At 31.7% G+C, this 20,067-nt stretch overlaps 2 protein-coding genes across 2 annotated transcripts; both read left to right on the top strand.

The window, feature by feature from the left end:
* The first annotated feature begins 4,462 nt into the window (after positions 1-4,462).
* LOC125813850 (probable ADP-ribosylation factor GTPase-activating protein AGD15) lies at positions 4,463-7,711 on the top strand. The gene is made up of 9 exons (XM_049493320.1): positions 4,463-4,636; positions 5,282-5,340; positions 5,574-5,664; positions 5,799-5,853; positions 6,205-6,295; positions 6,381-6,564; positions 6,753-6,927; positions 7,015-7,121; positions 7,458-7,711. Coding segments are annotated over exons 1-8 (708 nt in total). The 5' UTR covers positions 4,463-4,585; the 3' UTR covers positions 7,017-7,121; positions 7,458-7,711.
* An 11,112-nt stretch (positions 7,712-18,823) lies between these two features.
* Positions 18,824-19,843, top strand: LOC125813855 (uncharacterized). Its single transcript, XM_049493326.1, has one exon. The coding sequence runs from the start codon at positions 18,830-18,832 to the stop codon at positions 19,841-19,843; it is 1,014 nt and encodes a 337-aa protein (XP_049349283.1). The 5' UTR covers positions 18,824-18,829.
* Positions 19,844-20,067: the final 224 nt, after the last annotated feature.

The following is a 20,067-nucleotide window of genomic DNA, read 5'->3' as shown; positions in this document are numbered from 1 at the left end:
GAGCCTACACCCTGGGCGGGACCGGCACCCGGAGACCATTTCTGGCCCCAAGCGAACCCTTGGCCTGACTTTCTTAACTTAGCGGAAACCTAAACAGAATAACTCAATGCAATGCAATATTACAAAACAACTTAACTTATAAAATATGGCCATAAAGGCAACTCGAATCTCAAAATAGAATATTTACATATATATATAGATGAGAGACTCAAAACTAATTGACTGACTGTCTGTCTATGAAGCCTCTAAAATACTGAGATGGATGTTGGGACAGACCCCGCAACATCCTAATAAAACAAAAACTAAGAACACAAAATAATTGAGTCCTCCGGAATGCAATGAGGCTCACCACTGACTCTGGAGTGCTCAGCTGGATCAACGACGTACAGGATGCTGATCCGGGGTACCTGAATCTGCATCATCAAACGATGCAGGCCAACTGGCATCAGTACATGGACGAGTATGCGAGCTGGAAAACTAAGCAACAAAGGCTAGAAGGAAATCTAGAAGAAACTGAATAGCTTACCTGGCTCAACTCAACTCAACCCGACTGACTTCTTTCAATATAAGGCAATTTAAAACAAGTGCGATATAAAGAAAGACTGTTTAAAACATGTTATAAACTCTGTGTGTACACAAAGATACAATAAGCCTGAAATGTATATAGAAATACAATGAACTTATGTATATAAAAATACAATAATCTCTGTGTATGAAAATACAATAACTGCTGTGGGAGTTTCTCTAACCGACAACCATCACATAAGAGCTATAGTGATGATACAGCGATCGACCTCACGCTGCCAGAGCATCTTATACCCGGCCAAAGGTATAAGACCTGAATTGCCTAATGGATCCACTAGTCTAATCTGAAAAGGATTCATCTAAAAAGTATGATCCTTTTCTACCCATGGTGGCTAACATGGTTCTATGGAGGCTGTGGGTTCTTTGAACGCTCCCCCAATTCGGTGCTCGATACTACTCCAAAAAATGTACTGGCTCTTATGTTTTTAAAACATATTTATTCCTGCTGATATGAGATAATTACTCAAAAACTAGCCTGAAGGCTCTTTGGAAATCTCAGCTTCCAACCTTGTTTAGATGTAAAGACATTTCTTTAAAACTTCTTTGGGAATACATAGTTCCCTAATAACTTTGAGAAATGAACTCAACTTTAAACTCTTGACTCTCTACTCTTTACTTGACTTGCAACTTGAGCCTTAGAATGAAGTTAAAACGTTCAATAAAGACTCTTGAAAAGCTTGGAGGACTTGCTTGAACTAACTTCTTAACTTCTAAGCTTGACTTCTAATTTCACTTTACTTCTAACTCGACTTGGCTTGGAAACTAACTTCACTTGAATTGGAAACTAACTTCACTTGACTTCTAACTTTACTCTCCTTAAATTGGAATTATGAATTCAAGGGTAATGATTTGTGTTTGGAAGGACCCCATGATGTTTAGGAAATAATTTAGGACAGCTAGACTTAAGAAAATTTCGAAATTTAAATTCTGAAAACAGGGCAGATTTTGTTCGCAGAGGGAACACAGCTGCAACGCAGACTTGCTTCAGGCAAGCTGCCCAACTTTTCTCCTTCATGTTGCCAACTCTAAACCCTCTCAACCTCAAAGGTTCTTTTCCCAAACACTTGGGGTCATAAACCCCTCAACATACATTGAATTCCACTTAAAAACGCAACCAGATCCTGTCCCAAATCAGCAAGAACTTCAACAACACAACCAACAACTTCAACAACCAAAATAAATCTTTTCTTGGAATTAAAAACGAGTTGGTGTGTAGGGGTATGGACCAACCAACACTAAGGATCATAAAATCCCTCAATATACAATGGGTTTCAGCTCAAGAACACAACCAAATCATGTCCCACAACCAATAATAACTTCCACAACACAACTAACAATATCAACAACAACTAACAATATCAACAACAACTAACAACTTCAACAACTTCAACAACAAATCCAATCTTTTCTCAAATCATAAAATGAGCTTGGTGTGTGGGGGAAAGGATCAACCCACACTAAAGAACTCACATACCTTGATAGGGATCACCCCCGACGAAATTCCACGACGGAAACTTGTTGATCTCCTCTTCTTCTCCTCTTCTTCTCTTCTTCTTCTCTTCTTCACTCTCAAGAACCCTAACTTTCTCTCTTTTAAAATGGAACAAAAATGATCCACAAACAGTCTAACACAACAATATAATCTCAAAAGAAATGATTTGTGAAAAGACCAAAATGCCCTTAAATTTCCGGACGGACTCCCTGCCAACTGCCCCAACTTTCAAAGGGAATAACTCGCTCATACGAACTCAGAATCGAGCAAACTCGGTGGCGTTGGAAAGATCGTTCCACAAGCTTCACAACCATAACTGGAACTACTCCTAACTCATCCTGAGTTAGGAGTTACGACTACTCAAAGTTGGCCAAAAACTCACTGATTTCCACACTTAGCCAAATTTTCCAGATTCTGAATTTTTTTCCAAAAATGACTACTTCCAATTTCAAGCTTCTTCAAAGCCACTTCAAATTGTCGGATGTTACAACGTTTTTGTTGTTGTTCTTGCGTTCGCTGAAGTTATTGAAGTTTGACGTACCGCTACTTCTCTATCAGGTTAATCCATTTTATCTTGGGAGGAATTAATCTGCAACCTCGGGTACAGTGAGGGGATTAAATTTCTTAAGGAAACACAGTGGTTTCTATGGACTCGGATTAAAAACATTCTGTCTATTTCATCTTTTTCTGTTTCTGTATTTTTGACTAACCTGAATACAAGAGATAACATATACAAAATTTCACATTAAACAAAACTCCTTGCACTGAGAATTCAAAGTTTTTGCATGCTCTAGAAGTGACTAGTTTCCCAAAAGCTGAGTTATTAACAGTTCGAGGCTTGATTGGATATGAATCACAACCTAACTTATCTGCTAAGGATTCACCAACAAAATTATGAATAGTCTCCCTATAGCGAATAGGATCTTCAAGGGTCGCTTCTCATGATATCCAGTCACACAACAATCACCATTGTATGACTTAGCATATTCTACTATAGGGTCCATTGTGATCCACATCTCCACTTCTTCTTCCTCTTTCTCATCTTTCACCTTTAGGAAAATAAATATCAGTAACTTAAAACGTATAGACCCAAAATTCCAATTTTTTTGGGGAAAACAAAAGTTGTATACCCGAGGAGTTGATGATTTTCCATAGCCGACTTTTGGAGAAATAAAAAATTCTGAATTCCTTTAATCATCTCGAATGAGGAAGAAGAACAAGAGTGAGTAACAAGGCTTTTTGATGCCTATTTATAGAGGTAGTACTAGCTGCCATGTCTACCGCATTCACACATGTCCTTATTCTTCAAAAACTACTGAAAATGCCCCTACAAATGCAATTAAAATGCACACTTAGAGTGTACTGTAGTCCATTATAAGATAAGAGGCATTATGGGAATTAATTATAAGTAATCTTAAAATATACGATAAGAAGAAAATACTTTTTAAAAAGGGAAAAAGGAATATATCCTCCGAACTATCGTAAATGGTATGCAGATACCCTCCGTCATACTATTGGGACATTGATGTCCCTGCCGTCTAAAAATCAGAGCATATATGCCCTACACTCTAACATAAGACTAAATAGGGACACATGACGCAATCTTATCCATCAATCCGATATTTAATCGGCGGATAAGATTATGACATGTGTATGTCCGTTAGTATAAAGGGTATATATGCTTTAATTTTTGAACGGCAGGGGCACCAATGTCCCAAAAGTATGACGAAGGATATTTGCATACCATTTACGATAGTATGAGTTATATTTGTCCTTTTCCTCTTTTGAAAATTACGGAGTAAAATAGATATATATATATGGTAAGAGGTATTATGAAAGTTAATAATTAAAGAATTCCAAAAAAAAATATATGGTGAGACGTATTAGAAAGTTAATAATTAAATAGTCCTAAAATACATGGTAAGAGGTATTCGGAAAGCTAATAATTAGAGAATTCTAAAAATATATGGAAAAGAACAATATATAGTGAGACATATTAAGAAAATTAATAATTAAGTAGTCCTAAAATATATGGCAAGAGAGAAATATATTTTCAAAATTAAGTATAACTATGTAAAGTATATAGTCAAACATAAAAATTCAAAAATACATTTCTTATTAAATTTTCTTTAAAAATATGTAATATGAGGTAGATATAATATGAAATAGATGAGCACTATATTAATATGATTTGACGTAAACAAGATAATGGATATATTTGTAATACGTGCTTGTTGTGTGAGGAGATTGGAGTTTATGGGTTAAGATTAGAGTTGCCGTTAGAAAAACAAGCGCGTTTTTATGGGGATGCAAAAAAACTGTTTCCTTTGAATGTGTGATGAAAAAAAAAAAGGCATTCATTCAGAAAAGAAAAAAAAAATAGATATTACATTACACCACATCTTCTAGAGAGGGGGATTATTATTTTTTTCTCTCTCTTTTTTTTTTCTTTCTTGTTGCTTAGGCCTTGTTGTTCTTTTTTTTTTTGTAACAAATTAATCAGCAGCTATGAACGACAAGGCTTCCGTTTCTAAGGAGCTTAATGCCAAACATGCTAAGGTAATGATTATCCTCTGTTTCTATCTATGTGGAATTGCGGATCATTGAGATTTAAATTTTATGAATATTGTATCATTGAGATTTAAATTTTATGAATTCAATATTTTACGTTCTCTATATTATGTTGCAATTTTAATGAGTTTATGTTTCGAGTCGAAAGTATAGGGTTCATCATCAGCCCTGTTTATTTGTAGCTTTGTGTGTTGATTACTTTGAATTTTTCAATTTGCGAATTATATACAATTCATAAGGAGAAGAATTAGAATAAATTATGCCCAATTTTATCTGACCTTATCGAGGAATTAGATTTGGTAGTAGTAATTTTTTTAAATCAAATTCTTTGTCAATAGTTGTTAAAAGAATCTCACATTGGCGGTTAATGTGGACTCGCTTGAGCAATCCTCCTCCTTTTGGAACGTGAGTTCGGCTAATACCTAATTTAACATGATTTCAGAGTAGGGCTCATCTCACCCAATGGTGGGCCCCAAAAATTAAAATTGTCCTCGCACTAAATTGCTAAGCACTGGGCGTCTGCACTTTATGTGTTGTTAAAGAATAACAAAAAGTCTCACATTGGCGGTATTGGCTTTTTCTGCAGTTTATGTGTGATTTTCTAGCTTAGTGTGTGTTATTCACTGCTTGCAGATATTGGAGGGCCTTCTTAAGCTTCCAGAAAATAGGGAATGTGCAGATTGTCGGGGAAGGTGCGTTTTCTGCAACCAGATGGTAGCAATTAATGATATATCATGATAATCTAGAGTTGTAATAGGTTATGAAATGAGCTAGAAATGCACCTTCCACCATGTTCGTGTCTATTGATAGTATATTCTGTATCTGTATAAGTCTTTCACGGTGTTCCTATGCTAAAGCATGTTCCTTTCATTAAACTTGTTAGTCTAATCGCGTTTTAATAATTTATGATGTTTTTATATATCAGGGCCCCGAGGTGGGCGAGCATCAACCTTGGAATATTCATCTGCCTGCAATGTTCAGGAATTCATAGGAGTCTTGGGGTACATATCTCCAAGGTGCCTACTTTGGATATGTGTTGTTGACTTCAGTTTTTCTTCTATGGATCATAACTTTTTACGGAGAACTTTCTGAATGAAATTAAAGATCTTCATTGCTAATAGCTATCTATCATGCTTCTTGCTTGTGATAGGTAAGGTCGACAACTTTGGACACATGGCTGCCGGAGCAGATTTCTTTTATGCAATGTAACACTCTCTCTCTCTCTCGTTGTTGCTCTTCTGTGCGCATTACTCAAGCTCACATGTAACGAAAACCTTTAGGTATTCATGAGCCCTGAAGATTGTCACTACTTCATCTAAATGAATAATATGGAAAAGGGAGACTTCCTCTTCCTAATTTACATGACATTCTATCTATTTTATGTCATGTGCTTTGTTGGGGTGGGGGTCGAGCTACTATTTTTTCCATAGTACTAGTATTCTCCAGTTTTTAACTTTTCCTTAGATGCTTAACAACGCAAGACATAAGAAACACAGTAATTATCTTGAAGATATTCCATTTGCCTTTGATGTTCTGTTTCATGTTTTCTTGTGCAGGTGTAGGTAATGAGAAGTCGAACAATTATTGGGAGGCAGATCTATCAGCAAGTGTAGATAGAAGCGACATTGGGAAATTTATCCGAACCAAGTAATTCTGCACAAAGACTTATTTTATGCATTCACAAACTATATATATAATAGTTCCCTTTGCATAAATTTTACTGTGACTCCAGGTATCAGGATAAAAAATGGGCTTCGAGATATAATCCTCAACCAGGACTATCTGATATGATTGGTGAAGCAAGTGATTTCGGAGGAAAAGCTGATGTTCCAAGAAAAGCAAGAAAATATTCCTTGGAGGAGGATGTTTTTAGTATACAACCTCCACAAGTTCCTACAACGACAAGATCTCGTGGGGTAAAGCACATATTGTACTATATATGTTTACATGTTTCTACTATGCCTTTGAATACTTCTTAATATAGTTTTGTTCACAACAATCTCTTTATTATGTGCTATGCTGTTTGGTTAGTCGTATAGCCAAATATAGACTACATTTTTTTGCCTGGTCAAGCATGGCTCAGAATTGCATTTCATTTTATCAGGTTTCTTTGGACACGATGGATGAATTTCTTAATTTACCTCCAAAAAATGGTCTCATGAGTGCTCCATCCGTGAAGCACAAAGAAGATACGCAAGATCTCTTCAGTTTGCTCTATGCCCCAGAAGGAAACCAAGATCGCACTATTGTGCCTCCATCTCGTTGGGCAACTTTCGAGTGTAAGTTACACCCTTGCTTATAAATAAAGGCCAGTTTTTGTTTATACGAAATACTAACCTGTAAATCGATTTGTTTTTTTAATATAGGAGCTGATGAGACCAAGAGAAGAACCAGTTGGGAGTTATATTGAAGCACTTTTGCATTGGATTAGAGTTCATGGATGATACAAACAAATAGAACTGCACTTCAACATGTAAGCACATGTAACGCGTATTTTATTTTGTTGTCTTATTCAACCCGCGCTGTAGAAACAGTGAAGATAAAAAACTTAATCATCTAATGCAATTTAATTTGTTTGGACTACAATCGTTATAACGTTTGGCTGACACCCTCCTAATATAGATTTCTCTTCTGCCATTATCAACTGCATTCTTCCTGATTGCTATTATGGGATGTAATTGCACTATGGATAAGGTGGAAAACTTAGAATTTGGAAGCAAAATCTTTATATATTGCCTTATTTTTTCCTTTTCTTGCTAAGTTGTAATATGCAGAGTATGTTTTTTGTTTTCCTTTGTGTTGTTTGCAGGATGTGCCTCTTTTTCTTGTGAGAAGACTTATTGGGATTGTTATTTGGGCTGATTAGTCTCTATCCATTGTTATTAGTTTTCAAGCAACTTGTATAGTGTTAATACTAGTTGCTTCCAATATGATTAATTAAAGAGTTGGCAACTGGATTCTATCACTTGTGTCTTAAAGAACTAATGTATGGTTCATTATTTTTTTTCTTGTATAGAAAGTGATTTAATTTCCTTCATATAATACTACAATTTGTTTTGATCCCTTCTTTTTTTTTCATCTTATCTTCCTAAGTTTGTTTAGTACTATTCCTCCCTTATAGTTGAAAGAACATACAAAAGATTCTTCCATATGTTCTAGCCTTGGTAGACAGAGTTATCAGCTGGTACATGTTGCTTGTGGGAGGTGACAGGTATTCCATAGAATTAGTCGAGGTGTGTGAAAGCTGACCCTGACACCACAGTTATAAGAAAAAATGAAAAAAATTCTTCCTTTCATGCCATAAACATCCAACTCCCATAGTACATGTCATTTTTCTTCTTTGTATCTCAGTCAAGTTCTTTATTGAAAGAACCATCGTGCAAGGGGGTCATCTGAATTCCCTTTGTCGGAATATATAGTAGATGTTTAATCCATTTTGCTTTTTCGTGTGTTTTATTCAGAGCTGTCAATATGGGCTAGCCCACCCCATCCGGGCTAATCCATACAGGCTTTGACATTTTACGGGTCAGGCCAGGCTAGCCCATTTTTGGTGTGGGCCAGAAAATGGTCGGCCCAACCCACAAGTACGTGAGCTACAGGCTTGCCGGGCCAATCCACTTTTTTTAAAGTTATATATTTTTTTATAATTATTAAATTAAATTATAAATTATAATTTAAAAATATTATCATAAATATCGACAAAACAATATTACATGGTGTTAATGTTACTACTTGTTAATCAAATCCACAAATAAAATTATCTTTATAATATTTATTAAATTTTTTTCAAGTAAAAGTATAAATATCTAAATAGAAATATTAACCTAACTATTTTGCAATGATCACTATAAAACACAAAAAATATGACGATATTCCAACCATAAAAATGTAAAAAATAAACTCCTTAAAAAATCATGAAACTTATGACGTATCTAACACTTCATGAAACCTATGGCGTATCTAACCCTTCATGATCATCTTCATCAAGCATATCTGAATCAACTTGTGTGAAGGTTGTCTTAACATCTTCATTTTCATATGCAATTTATATGCAGTTTCAATTAGTTAAATATTAAAATAACTAAATTGAGAATTATAATATTTAAATGTACACAAAAATATATCACCAGTTTAAGAAAAACCATGTAACCAGTTTCGAATAGCAACAAGTGTTTGGACATTTTCATGGTGGATGCAACTTCTATACTTAGTGATTTCCTAAAAAACTTTAAATAGATTTTAAGTTTGGATCTCTTTAATTTTAAATTTTAATATTATATTATATTTTTTAATTAATTTGTATTAGCCCACGGGCCGGCCCTACCTATATTTCTCAAGTCCCACAAATCAGCAGATTTATTTAGGCCGGGCTAAAAAACCCTTTTTTTAAATGGGCTCCAAAATTTTTAGCTCAGCCCTATTAAATCCCGTGTTAGGCCAGGCCGGCCCAACAGGCCTAGCCCATATTGACGGCTCTAGACTTTTACTTCTTTATGATGTAAATCCCTTAGTGAAAATACCAACTTGACCACTACATGCCTGCATGTATATTAGTGTGAGTGTACATGTATAATAAATCTTCCTTGATTGATTTGACTACTATAAAATTCAATGGATTCAACTCCAAAGTATTTAAGATTAGACTAGAATTCTTTAAAGGAGAAATAAATTGAATAACTATCTATAGATTAGATGTGTTACTTTATTTATTTACTAATCAAACAAAAATTAGTTGAGTTGCCGAAGATGTTTGAATGAATCAACTTGATATGCATATATGCATACATATAATATAATACATGATTGTGATATTTTTTTGTCTCACAATCTTAATTATGGGACCGTATCTAACTTGTATTATCACTCAACTATTATTAATAAAATATACCTATTAAATTGAGTTAGCGATTGACATTTCAACAAATTTCTAACCCCTTTTTCCCCTCCTAGCAATTAGGAAACCTTCATGATGTTTCCAACTATATTTTTAAAATCCCAAAAAAGAAATCTAGCTTGAATTCTTGTGTATCATTTATCAACAAAATACGTTGTAAGTATCACTTAACCAAAAAAATTACTTAAAATATTCTTGTTATTATTATTATACAAGCCAATCAGGGATCATCCAAGTATTTAAAAAATCATGTAATCACGTTTATATTTGTTTAATCTTGTTTTATATAAGCTTCTCATTTGATTGAGATTTGAGAGTTGGTATATGACTAGATATGCTTGAAAAGAGATAAAGGACATATCATAGAAATAGGTGTGTATTAGAGAGTCACTATAACTTTCTTAAAACTCTTGAGTCGAGGGCCATTCGAAAACAATATGCCTTCACGAGATAAATAAGGTTGTACACATTCTATCTTCTCCAAATCCTCATCTGTAAAATTACACTGAATATGCTATTGTTGTTGTCATATAACTTTCTGAACTCGAAGAGTAATTTTTCTAAGCTTCAATACAGGGAAAGTTGCATTATCATATTGTAGTGGATTATTTAAAAGTGAAACGTATACGGAAGATTGTATAAATAATTTGATTAATTTGGCATTGTGAACTAAATAGTTGATTATTTGTTTTTTGGTGAAAATTTAAAACTGTAAGGTCACTTTCACCCAGCAAGAACATGTGCATAGTGGTTTTCTTTCAAAATGATAATTCATTTATTTGTTTGAAGTTTCAAATACTTTTCCTAGTTCCATTCAAATGACAACACTTTACCTAATGTTCATATAAATATATATAATCAATAAAAGCATGTTACTTTTTCTTTAGATCTTTCAAGAAATTTTGTGAGTTTTTCCTTAAATATTTTTTGGCGCCGCTCACTATCCTTTCAAAATTCCCATTTTAATATGTGTTTAATAAATAGATCTACAAAAGGTAAAGGGACAATCATACAAAAACAATAACAACAACATAAACATAGCCGATATAATTTCATAAGTGGGATCTGCGAATGACTATGTGTACACAAACCTTATTTCTACTTTAAAAGGTGGAGCGGGGGTTATTTTTGATAGACCCTTGGCTCAAAAGGACAATCATATTCTTAAATATTTTTCACCTTTCATAAAGGTTAATTATGAATTATTTATACTGGGTTTTCGCTAGTATATTCATCTATGCTCAAGTAATTCGAATTCACGATTAAAAAATTCTATTTTAAGGCTTAAACATTTCCTATCAAAAGTGATTTCTTCTCGATCCCAAAAGCTCGAATCTGATCAAAAGTGATTTCTTCTCAATCCCGAAAGCTCGAATTTGAGACATTAAATTAAAAATAATGTAGTACATCCACTCCACCACAATCCATTTTGACATTATGATTTTAATAATAATGTACTAGTGAGTACATAAACTACTACTCTGATTATTTTTGCTGGTCCAATTTGTTTATTTCATGATAATACAAATCAGGTAGCTGGGTTGCTCTTGGTTGGCCAAGATTATGTGCAAGGCCCCAAGGACAAATAGATTGTACTAATTTATTTTCCTTTCTTCTTTTACATGATTGATTTTTATTTTTTTTTAAAAAACAAACACTCATCAATTATGGTTCAAGTTCATGATCTTTCATTTTAAATTGTTGAATTTGACAATTGGATTGTCCCTTGAGGGACCTAGATTTTATTAGTTGTAAACAAACATATATGGAGTATTTGTTAAATTATCCAATAGTTCTCTAGTCATGAGCTTTTTTCTTTTTAGAATAAGATATCCTTTAATTATTTCATATTATCTTCTTTGGTTTTCTAACGTATTATACCCATCATTCAAAAGTAACATGAAAGTTTGCTTGTAATGTTTTCTAATTTTATATCAGCTAAAGCTCAAACTTGTGAAATATTAAATTCTATACTAATATAACTTTTAAAATCTTCTGTTTACATTAAACTTTTCCAAATTGCCCAAAAAAAAAAAGTGTGTGATATATGTAGAAGGTAGGGGTAAAAATGTCCTGATCAATGCTTGTCTTGGCATTAAAGTATGTCCTCCCACTACAAATTCTTGAAATTTGAGGCTCTAAAAGGAAGTAAATCTTTTAAGCCAAGCAACACTACAAATGCAAAAAAGATGCATATGACTAATGTTTGGCGAGGTTTATATAGTTTGTCTTTCGATAAATGTAACACAACGATTAATTTGAGATGAAGGGAATCATTATTATATATGCGATTTTTTTTGTTGAAATTACTTATTTATATATCTCAATTAAACATGATATTATTTGTTTGCAATATATTTTATAGTGATAGAAAAAAAATTGTAATCACGAAAAAATATGAAGAAACATGAATATTTTATTGATAAATACGGATACAAATTTGTTCGTTCCTGATTCAAGGGTCATTAGTGGTGTATTTCTCAAATTAGGATATTTATTTGATCTCCATTGATCTTTGGGAATGTTCTATCCATTTGTGAAATATTCAAGATTTCGATCTCTTTATAAATATTCCATGAATTTGTGGTGGAATTTTTGAGATATCTCTTTAATGGAATATAATACCCTTTATATAAACATAAACTAGGGTTTATGATTAGAGTAACGTCCAAACAATCTAACTGGAATCGAATACTTTTTACAAAATCCCAACTAAAATTGAATATGTTTTGTAAAATCTCATAAATTTTCAATGTCTACAATTATCTTTATGCCAAACGGCTCCTAATTAAGGGATTTGTCTGTTATGCCATTAGGTGGGAAAAAAAACACTATCTTAAAATAGGCAAGAAAAGCGATAGAAGCGCCGGGGAGTGGAACCCCACCACCACCGGCACCTATACCCACGCCTATGTATATAGACTTTTTCCCTTGATTTATGCTATAAAATAATGAATTATGTATGTGGATGGGGATTCATCTTTTTTTTTGTATCCATCATATTCTAGTCAAGTCGATGGAGCCTATAGTTATGCATGTGACCCTTTTGTGTCTAAAGAGAAGGCCTCACTCCTAAATTCATCAAACTTTACGGTAATGTGTTGTTGTGAATAGGATTGTTTTTTTTCTAATTAAAAATTTCAGATTTAAATTTTGAATATGGAAAAATTATTGCTAGGGAGCCTACACGCCTACACCCGAATGGAGCTCTACTTAGTGTGAATTCAGATTAATCAAACTCCAATATAAATATCGAATACCTAATGAAATACAAGAATAAATAAAAAACCATCAAACTTTAGTTTGACCTAGGTGGTCCATAATTATATAAGACCAAATTAGAGCATAAGAATAAATCGGATAAATTGTGTTTGATAGGACTTATATATCTATGAATCTGAAAAACTCGGATTAATAAAGAATAAAGTTAGTCGAGATGTAATTTGCAATATGTTTATGAGTGACTCATTTGTCAATCGTCACATATAGTGAAGTAATTATGACATATTTAAGATCATAATCACATTAATATTATATTATTTACACGTTACATAAATTTCTATCTTTTCAAATTATGTTACATAAATGAGACTTGAGATGCAAATCCAACAACACTGTTTTTTTTCCTCCAACTTTTGAAACTTTTTTAATTTAGGTTCACGTAGGTCCCAAAAACACAAAAACTGTTGACATAACATAATGAGCACAGCAAAATGGTCACTTGGTGCCCCGAGAAAGTATTGACTGCAAAAAAAGAACCATTATCAATGCTTCCAAAATAAAAGTTTAATGTGGGGTTCTTGTCCCATATTAATAATATATTTATCTAATCAAATCTGTAAGCCTACGTTTACTATAGGGTGTACATGACCGGGTTGATTCAGATTTTTCTAATATCAAACCAAATTAGTTGTGTCGGATTTTAAATCTATAAATCAAATCAAACCAATTAAACTTAGATTTTTTAACCTCGGGTTTTTTCAAATTTTTTCGAGTTTTTCGGATTTTCGAGTTTTTCCGGTAAAGTATTCATACAAACATATAATTTACTTGACTTCAAATATTTCTTTAGTCCTACCAAAATACAATTATCTAAGGTGTTTCTTAAGAAAATAACACAAAATATGATATCAGTAATGACACACTAAAATATCCAACAAAAAAATAATAATAATGAAATTGTATAAAACAAATATTGCAAATTAACAAGTCATAATGAAAATGATCATAATTTAAAAGTACTAAATCATGCTAAAATAAATTTAATAAGTATTAGTTACATGACTAAATATTAAAGGAAATTAAAATTAGATTATATATTTGAATTGTCTAAACCAATGTAAAACTAAGGAACAAATATTTAATATTATTGTCATTCTTAGTGTTGAATTGATTTTCTTTTTGCATTAGTATTAATTTGATTTTGATTTAAGCTTTATTATAATTACCAACATCTGTGGACTATAATCTTTATTGAACCATTCAGAATTCTAAGTTTCAAACTTGAAATAATATATTAAAAGATAAAAACTATGATAAAGTATAAGAAATATTTTAAAATTATATCAAAGAAAATATTTTTATGTATAAAATAAAATTTTGAAATTATATATATAATGTCGGGTTGGTTTAATCTCAGGTTGTTTTTTTAGTTAAAACCAAACCAATCCAAATATAATCGGGTTATTTTTTCCAATACCAAACCAAGTCAAACCAACCACTAGTCGGATTATTTTTTTTCGATTTGACTCGATTTGCGGTTTGGTTCGATTTTATACACCCCTATAGTTTACTATATTTATACATAATTTGATGAAGTTTCCATCCACTTAATAAAAATGTTCATGCACCAAATCTTTTTTTTATGTGTTAGTACTTAAATGGGGGGGGGGGGGGGGGGAGGGGAAACTAAAAGGACCATGTCATATATAAATTTTGGATATATTATATGGTTTTAAGGATTTTTTATAATTATTTTCTATGAATTTTCGATCTGGTTTGATTGCACATTTGATGGTCTTATATGGTCTTATCAATTGTATATGAAATATATATGCTTTATTATGATTAGATATCAATCAATTGAATTGTTGATTTACTTCAATTACGAACATAAAGGGCCAAGAATATATTTCTGACAAGACATAATTTCAGCCATAGCCAAATATAATGCATCATTAATATATCTTCTTAGTTCAATTTGTTCACAAACCCGATTGATATTACATCTTAAGTATTTAATTACGTAGAAGATCAAATTAAATATCAAACGGAATATTTGTAAAATATCTTTAATATGTTATGTTGAGTTTTATATATAGTCTTGGTGTAAATAAAAAATAGAGGCAAACGAATATTTGAAAAAAAATGATTTTTCAAAGAATTTTTATCCTTGTTAGTCGTTTGATAAAAAGGTTATTTTAGAAAGAAATTTCATATTTATCATTATCGCTTGCTTAGCTCACTATTCACTAACATGGCATCCGCTACGTTATTTGTATCCACCCTATATTTCATCGAGTACTATTTGGAAACTTATATATAACAAGAATAATCATTAATTCCGTTTTTCATTTTTGGCTTTTGATTTTTAAATTAACAAAATATGTCTGTGATAACAATAAGACCAAAATAAAATAGTGGTATTTGTGTTCCTCAACGCCAGACAAGTTAGTCCTTTGAGTACTTGGCTTTTGCACACCTTTACCGTTAATTTTTTTTTTTTTTCCAACTAATTAATTAATTAATTAATTAAAGGGAAAGGTGGGAGAGCGGCAAGTTATTATGTGGCCCCTCGACAAAATATCAGAAATGAGGGATAAATATCTTTGTCATATACAATATGAATTCCAATTTCCAAGTAATTTCTTTGCATTTCTTTTCCATTGAATTACAAGTACAACTATAATATATTTTTATATAAATAAAATTTGAAATGTTCAACTTTAAAGAATTTCGGTCTATTTTATCTATTCTCATGAATTGCATGGCAAAGCTACGATCCAATCATCCAAACGTTTTCTTCGAAAAAATTATACTCTTATATATAGGGAAGGTCAAATTTAGATTTTCTGTATATATTAAATTTTCCTAACTTTTATATATTTGACTAGTGTTTTTTATATATTTTAAATCACTTGGTGAATACATTTTTATTCGGTAACAGCTTAATTATTTAATTAGCTATGTGATAAAACTAATGATAATGAATAAATATTCATCATTTACAATCATTTCACTTTGACATTACTAGTTGTAAGAGAGTTTCGGCGTATCACCATTCGTCTAGGCTTTTCCTTGAAAATAATTTCATTTTGAATATAAGTACTATTTTTCATACTTTTGACGAAAGACTTTGTTTCCTTGAACAATAAAGTGGTTAAATAGGAGTACTATATAAGAGAAAGACGAGGAGAGACTGGTGCAGTAAGTTGTTGCTTAGTGTAGAATTCGAGGATCATAATAGTCTATTATTATTATTATTATTATACGCAATTATATTTTATATTATCATGCACAAAAAATATGTTTCTATAGCTCGAACAATAACCTGCTAAGCACATAACATTAACTTTATTAGTTACGCTAACACTGACCTTAGTAATTGATAGAAATAATTGTGGAAGTTCTTTTTGAAATTTCTTTGAAAAGCGTTGACATGGGAACAGTATAACAACGAAAATGTCAAAGATTCATTTAACGTACGATTGGTTCAAGGGTTACCATCCCAAATTAGTGGTACAAAATTTTGATGGAAAATACAAATGGACAAATTAATAGTTAAATTTTCGTTAGGTATTGACTAGGAAACTTACTTAGTATTAATTAATCATTTAATTACTTATTCCACAAGATATTACGTAGTGTAGCTTCATTTTCATGACTCAAGCATGACCTTCATTGGATTAAATTATAACCGGACTCCAAAAGTTTATCAAAACAAGCCAAAAGGGTAAAAGTTTATCTTCAAAATGGTTATTTTTTATAATTAAGAAAAACTGCACTTTAGTGTGGAAATGACAGGTCATGGTATAGAAATTAGAATATGGTCATATTGACCTTTTTATATTCACCTTTTTAGTACTATAGTTTCTTGATGTTTTACCTAAAGACTAAAGTGAGTTTTTTTTTAGTTTTTTTATGGGAGCTTTTTCCTTGGGAATTACTTTTTTATTTTAATCTGTTTTATATCTCTTAATTTGAATTAGTACGTACAAAAGTTCCATGTAATTGCTTAGGTAACTCTACAGATTACAAGTAACATCTAGATAAAAAAAACTTATTCGTACTGAATATTTTTATCAAATCAATTGATAAATGTCATGGGTTTGTGCATATATTTTTTTTGTATATTGTATGTGTGTAACCTTACTTTTGTATTTCAAGTAGAAGATATTTATGCTGAGGGAGCTAGGTATTAAAATGTGAACTAATCTCTTTTGTCCTTTATTTTATTATTAAATATGTAAACTTAAATACAGGACTCATTTGTTGACAAAAATATTTTTTTACACTAATTAGATTGAGGTTTCTATATATCTCAGGATTAGGATATGGGTAGGAATAAGATACTTTAATGAGTATTTGGTATATTTTCATTGTCAGGTATGTCGACATGGAAGAATAATATAATTTTTAATATAGTGTTTTTAAGGAGTGATTACACCTTTACACTTGGACAAGCATGTGAAAAAAATATTGTAAATATATAATTAACAGGTCTCCGTTGTATTGAAGTGTGTAATTATCTCATTAATAAGAATTTAAGTCGTTAAAGAAAGTTTTTTTAGTTATTTAATTATATTTCAACACGATCATCTCATGTGTGTGCTTGATTTTTTATTTATGAATCAAGCTGTTAAAAATCTTTTTGCTAACGAGTGATAGTAAAATTTGATTCTATAATATTTGTCTACTTTAATATCATGTTAAAGTATATGATCACCATCTCATTTAAAAACTCAAATTTTCAGCTAAGATTACTTGAAACACTAGAGAAAGTTCGTCAGCAAAAAAATAATAGGATAAGATAGGTATGTTGACTGACTTTGGTTAGTCAGCTCTTAGTTGTAAGAACAAAGAAAGATTAGCAATTAATTACTTTTAGGTTTAACATGCTTCATTCAATTCAAATTATAATAAGCATAGATGAATAGTAAATTAAAGCCACCCAATTAAGTTTCCATAAAGTTACCTTTTTATATCATTCTTGCCGATTAAATATATCTTAGCATCTTGATCTATTTGGATTCTCTCTATGATACAAAATCTAAAAAGTGATAATAAAAATTACTCTCATGTTCACTTTAACTTATCATATTTTTCTTCTCGAAAGTCAAACTTCATAAACTTGGAAGTTTATCATCATTATCTTCCTATTAGGATTTTATTAACAAAAGTGTAGACCAAGGGCTATATTCAAAGTAGTTACCAAAAAATCTAATGGTAAACTTGATATTCTAATCAGCCTGTTTGATTTGGTTTTACTTTTGCAAAACCTCATTTCACCCCTTGACTCCACCCACACAAATATAAAAAGAGTTTAATTAAAATACACTTTAGTTTAGTTTATTAATTTTTATATATTAAGAATTAGGTTATTTTAAAGATAATTACATGTGATTTTTTCGAAGTAAGCCTGAGACTTAGGAGATGCTATTTTCCCATGTAGTTTGACTCTTCAATTGTCAGCACTGTATAAAAATTTACAAGTCTACCCATTTCGAAATAACTATAGATATGTGGTATATGAAGTTTCGTATTGCTGAATTTCAGCGACTTTTACCTAAAATTTAGGTAGAAATACTTGAATTTGAGTCATAAACCTAGCTTCAAATACTACATGTCTAAAATTATTCTAAAAGCAGTAATTTAAATGTCTAAATACACACATATCTAGGTAACATGCAAAACATGACAAGTAACTCGTTACATTTATACCTATACTGATAATTTAAATCCTTTTACATTATTAGTCAGTGCATATATATAAGTTAAACTCTAAAAGGGAAAAAACATATATTCCTATGAATGAATAATGAAATTAAGTTAAAAGTAGATTAGTGGGACATTCATTATTGTCACCAATGTCTACTTATAAAAAGGCTTCCATTAGCCTTACTTGATATTGCTCTGTGGGTCTCAAGTGTTGTGTTGCACTCAATATATATCTCTTTGTCTATCTCTAGTGCCTAGCTAGCCTGTAAAGATCATTTTATCATAAACTCTTTGCACTTTGCAATTCTTCATAACAAATTACCCCAAAAAATTGGATCTTTTTTTTGTCCATGGCAACTTTGATAGCCAATAGATTATCAGAGGAAAGAGGCAAATTGATCAAAACAACAATATTAACCATGGAGCTTCTTCTTTTATCAACAGGATTTATTTCTACTTTTTTCATGCTTAAAAAAGCTATTAGTCCTCGTTACTTATTTAACATGTTCTTTGTTAATTTAAGTGAAATCTTGAATTATTCGAAGAGTTTCTTGTCATCTCCACTTTATATTTGCCTTTTTATCAACTCTGTTGTTATACTTATTTTGACTTTTTCGAAATTTCACCATCCCACGATGGAATTTCTCAATGTTTTTCTAGATGATGAAAAGGAGAATATTAGTGATAATGATGGTATTCAGATTCAGCCACAACACGATAATATCCCGAAAAGAACTAGTTCTGTTATTGCAATGGATACTGTTATGTCGTTTTTTAGTCGTTATAATTTGGATCCTGTTGTATCAGAAGAAACTATAATTGAAGATGAAATGATCTCCTGTAGTGATGATGTGAAAGATATTGAAATTGATTGTGTAACAAAATTGTCTTTTCCTCCTGAAGCTCGTGAAATTGTTAGTGAGACAATTGCAACAAGAACTGATTACGAAGAAACGATGATGAATTATCAAGATATTGAAGAGGATGATGATGGCTCGTTGGACGCAACATGGAAGACGATCACAGGAGGGGGGAACAATACGAAAAAGAAGAAACAAGTACTGAAGAAAAGTGAGACATGGCCAATTGAGCCACAGGTGAAATCAGCACAGAGCATTGGTTCAAAGGACTTGTTGCCATCAGTAGCTGCAGCATGGAAAGACTTGAGAAAATCAGTGACATTTAACGATGCTTTATCGGTGTTTCGAAGAGGGGGTTTACGAGGGGATGTTTCTGTTAGTACAGAGGAATCCAACAAAAGATTTGATGATTTTATTAAGAAGATCAACCATGAGAGATTGCTGCAGAGGCAAGAATCCGATCAGCGTGCCTTCAAGAATAATAGGCTACATCGAGCACGTTAATTAATTGAATATATCGAGCACGTTAAAAGAGTCCAGTGCACTAAGTTCTCGCTATATTTGATGTTTAGGAAGGGATAAACCACAAAAATATATCGTACTGCATTTCTATGAGAGATTGTTTTCGACCTTCAGTAAATAATTAGCTAGAATTATTAGTAATTTACTATGATGTTGTACAGAGCAAATTAAAGTCATCATGGGAAGAGTTCTATTTTTTTCGTTTT

The sequence above is a fragment of the Solanum verrucosum genome, unplaced genomic scaffold, assembly GCF_900185275.1.
Source record: "Solanum verrucosum unplaced genomic scaffold, falcon-dt-bn FXZP01000205.1, whole genome shotgun sequence".
NCBI lineage: Eukaryota > Viridiplantae > Streptophyta > Magnoliopsida > Solanales > Solanaceae > Solanum > Solanum verrucosum.
This window is presented reverse-complemented; position numbering and strand designations above follow the sequence as displayed.